This window comes from Poecilia latipinna, unplaced genomic scaffold, assembly GCF_001443285.1.
Source record: "Poecilia latipinna isolate Pla-1442-1.1 unplaced genomic scaffold, P_latipinna-1.0 Scaffold4034, whole genome shotgun sequence".
In the NCBI taxonomy this organism is placed as follows: domain Eukaryota; kingdom Metazoa; phylum Chordata; class Actinopteri; order Cyprinodontiformes; family Poeciliidae; genus Poecilia; species Poecilia latipinna.
This window is the reverse complement of record NW_015116650.1, coordinates 1-4,295: the sequence shown is the minus strand read 5'-3', so window position 1 is coordinate 4,295 and position 4,295 is coordinate 1. Positions and strand designations below refer to the sequence as shown.

Genomic DNA, 4,295 nt, shown 5'->3' with positions numbered 1-4,295 from the left:
AACCACTTGCTGGTAATTATTTCCCTTCCGGGTGAAATTTGTTCCTCTTTAAAATTTTTAAAAAAAAAAAAAAAAAAAAAAAAAAAAAGTGAGTGGACCAGCACAGGCAGCTGAAATGGCTCCTCAAGGAACCTGGGGTTTGGATCTTTTTGTTCTTGTTCAAATCAAGGAGTCTGTTTCATAAGTGAACTGAAATCTTTACCCCCAGTTCAGATGCTTTTGACAATGTCTCTGGTTCAGGAGTGAATTAATAAAAGGAATCCAACCGTTTCAGTTCATATCATGCTTATTTCAGGTGGATCTTAAAGCATGATATGAACTGCAATTCACAAATTGTGAATCAACCCAGACTCTTGGACATATAGATTGGTTCACTCTTCTTCTGAGGGCTTTGCTTGTCCATTTATTTTCCCCACCACATGTTTTTCTTCCACTAAGTGTTCCATTAAAAGCCTTGGACACAGCACTTTCTGAACAACCAGCTCTTTTTGCAATGACTTATTGTGGTTTGACCTTCTTGTGGAGGGTGTCAATGAGTGTCTGCTGCACAACTGCCAAGTCAGCAGTCTTACCGAAGATTGCGTAGGCTGCAACAATATGATTTTTGTGTTAAAATCCCTTTCTATTAATCTTCTACTTTTCTAGAGGACTGAATTGTGGATTTCTGTCCCCCTTCAGCCATTTATGTAAAATCAGATAGAAATATATGTGATATATTGCTCTGAGTGCAATAAAGTATATGAATTTTGTTTTTAGTGTTAATGAAATGAATTAACTTTTCAATGATTTTCAAATTTTCTGAGGTGTGCCTGAGGTCTCGTGGTGGCACATCAAAAGCTAAGCCATAGCAGAATTTCTGTAATTTAATTAAGGTACATCAATATGGTGGAAATTTTGCACTGACAAGAAAAAAAATCAGGGATTTAAAAAAAAAAAAAATCTAGTAGTCTGTAGTTTTATAATTTAAAGTACTTACATTAGATATGTTGGAACATACTTTTAACTCACACAAAATTTATGTATAAACATTTTATTTTCATAATTGATAAATTAATATGTCCTTCCCTTCCCTGACAACCTATGTGTCAATTCGCAGTAAATTGAAAAATCAGCCATACAAAAAAAAAACACAACAATGGGGTGGAAAAAGAAGAAGAAGAAAAAAAAAGGCGAACTCCTCCTCCCCGAACCCATTCCCTGTAAATGTTTAAATCCCTTTCAGCGGCTTTCCGCAAACTTCTGTCCGGAGTCCGAGATTAGAGGCAGACTTGTTCACGGCCCCCCGAGGAAGTTGAGTCACAATGCCACCACACTTCAAGTACACATGTGTCATGCGTAAATGCAGCTTACTGCTCGGGTCCTGACAGCCTCTGGGTTATGAATAATATAGCACCAGTGGGCAGCAAAAAAAAAAGAGGAGAAAGAGATATAACATGCGTTGTTCTGAGTCAGTTTTACTTGGGAACAAAGACTGTGGATCAGCTAATATCTTAATTAGCGGCAAATCTGGCTCGTTCCTTTGAAGGGAAGAGAGACATATGGGCAATTAAAAAGCACTTTGTTCATCATCCTGAATTGTTCTGAATGGCTCCCTTTAGAAAAGCCTTGAAAAAGTATATGCTCACATTTTCTCACTTTAGCACCACAAACTTTTGTGTGTTGTTCTGGGATTTCATGCTGCCGACATAAAAAACAAACATGCATTTGTGAAACCATTGTTGAATATTGCAGTTAAGATGAACTCACTTTATTCTGACACTTTTCTTTCTTTTCCTTTATCACATTGTCCTCGCCCCTAATTGTGGCCTTTAAAATTATACATTAAGCATGGAGATTAAGGGCAGTGAAAGTCAATCCATACATCTTTGCATGCATGTTAGTTCAAAATGATATACTGCCAAATATTGCATTAAAATTGTTCTACGCTATTGTAAAGTAGCACACATTAAAACCGCAGAGAGAATTTGCAATTAAATGTATAGTCAATGTCCTTTGCTGTGATATTCCTAGAGAATCCAGCACAACAAATGTGAGAAAGCTGTGCACTGCACACTGCACATCTCACTGAAAACACTATCACTATGGTGAAACATGGTGGTGGCGGTATTATGCTGTGGGGTTGTTTTTCTTCAGAAGATTGATGATGGAAGGATGAATGCAGGGCACTCCTGGAAGGGAACCTACAAGAGGATGAAGAAGACTTGAGACTGAGTCGACCTTCTACTTGTGTGGACGTCTTTATGCTTTACAGTGTTCGTCTGTCATAAAATCCTCATAAAAAATTTACGTTTTTGACAAAATGCAAAACTTTCTGACATGAATCATTTCTAGAGGCTACAGTCGGAGGGTACTACTGTCTTTCAAACAGTGCAATTTTTTTTTCACCAAGCGCTTTGCTTCGACTTTCTGAAATAACTCACTGTGTATGGGATTTCCTGAGTCATTCATTATTCTCAAGCAGAGCACAGAGTGTAGGTGTTCTCCTCTTTCTCTGTTAACAAACATCGCCCTGGGATGAAGTCAGGGGGAGGATGAGAGGGCGCTGAAGTCCATCCAGCACGACGAGCAAAGCGGGACGAAGAGGAGACGAGAGCCAAAGGAGTTGCGAGGAACCGAGGAGAAGAAGGGAAAAGGCTGCAGAGGAAGTGGATGGCTGGATGAGGGAGTAAAAGTTGCATGAGACTTGGCCACGTTGAGAGGGAACTGAGGCAGAAGGAGGCAAGAGGGAGAGGGAACAAAAATAGATGAAAGTAAGGAAGAGACAGGAAAGTTCGTCGAGTGTGAGGAAGCGGTGGGAGGAGAATATTTTAGGTGATAAGACAGACTCAGGAGAGGAGAGGATTGCTTTTCATTAGAAGAGGGCTACACTTAGAGGAAACATGCATGTTCACAAAAACGGAACATGCAACATGCATCATGCTGATGTGCCTGTCCATCAGCATGATGGACGGACACATCAAAAAGCAGGCAGGCGTGAGAGGACCTTGCTTCATAGCATCACCGCGGCCTGAATCCACCATCAGAACTAATACCGTAACCTCAATGTGAATGTGGGACACTGGAAGGCCTAGAGCAGGTAGTCCTGATGAAACAATGCAAGCAGACAAACAGAAATATTAGGAGGAGGGGTATGAACCAGATCACAAGCCTAATTGTTGTTTTGTTGTTTTCTTTTGGCAGAACATCGAGCTGCTTTTTGCTTAACCCCCCCTTACCTATGCAAACATCCAAACACCAACTCATATGGATGGAAAACGATACTCCAAGATGAGCTAAGTGAGAGAGTTTGCTTCCAGCCCGCCGGTTGCTTTGCATCATTCATGTTGCTCTTCTTGCTAAATGCATCAGTAGTTTACCACACAGCTCCACAGATTCTCCACATTACCGTGGACATTTCATTTTGCATAAAGCTGTACTGTAAGTGCTCTTTTCTTCCTGGTATGTTCTCTGTTCAGCCATTCAGGTCTTCACTTTCAAGGTTTTGGTTCATTTCTCAAACCCTGTTGAAAGTATTCTTTTGTTTCAGACAAAGAGAGATAAAAAAGGGGGCAGAACTTGAACAAAAGGGCACTCTCATCAAGCCGTCACAGTAGCATCATAATTTAGGAGCCTTTTCAACTGATGGGCAAGATGAATTATAATAATTTAAGCAAGTACTCAGACCAAATTGGAATGAACTGATTAGACGGCTTAGAAAATAGAAGAATATATAATTATAGTATTATGGAAGCTCAGCCTATCATGATTGGAAAATATGGTAGTTATTTGTTGTGGATAAATTAAACATTCAGTGCCATAAATGTGTATTTGCCCATGTTATATTTTATTGCTAAAAACAGAAGTAAAACATATCTGCACAGTGGGCAGTTCATGAGAGTAATAGCTTGTGTTTTACATCAATGTTTTACATAATAGCTTGTGTTTTAAATCAATACCAAATACACCCGGTAGATGAGGATACATCGTCATAGTTACCAATAAACATGCTTTATGGAAGTGAAACAGCTCATGATTGACTTGAGCTGTTTGTGTTTCATGAAAGAAAGAGCACATTTCGCAATGGCAGCAAAACAACAACTACAAAAAAAAAAAAAAAATCCAGATAGTGCACTAAGGCCTCTTGCTATTTGAATAACACCATATTCAGGCTCATATGAGAGAAGACTGAAATAAGGATCTGCTCAAAAAACATCCATTCTTCCATGTCTGTTGGTCCATACAGTGCCATGGGGGACCATTGTCTATTTCCTGCTGTCAACAGGGAAAAGGCAGGGTATACCTTGGACAGGTCGCCA

General features: G+C 39.6%; 1 protein-coding gene across 1 annotated transcript in view; it reads left to right on the top strand.

Moving 5' to 3' along the window:
* The window catches only part of LOC106942089 (BTB/POZ domain-containing protein KCTD16-like), a 9,563-nt gene extending 5,679 nt beyond the window's left edge, over nt 1–3,884 (top strand). The window contains exon 2 of the mRNA XM_015025265.1: nt 3,181–3,884. Coding sequence (XP_014880751.1) covers nt 3,181–3,593 — 413 coding nt within the window. The 3' untranslated portion in view covers nt 3,594–3,884. The remainder of the gene's footprint in view (nt 1–3,180) is intronic.
* Nucleotides 3,885–4,295: the final 411 nt, after the last annotated feature.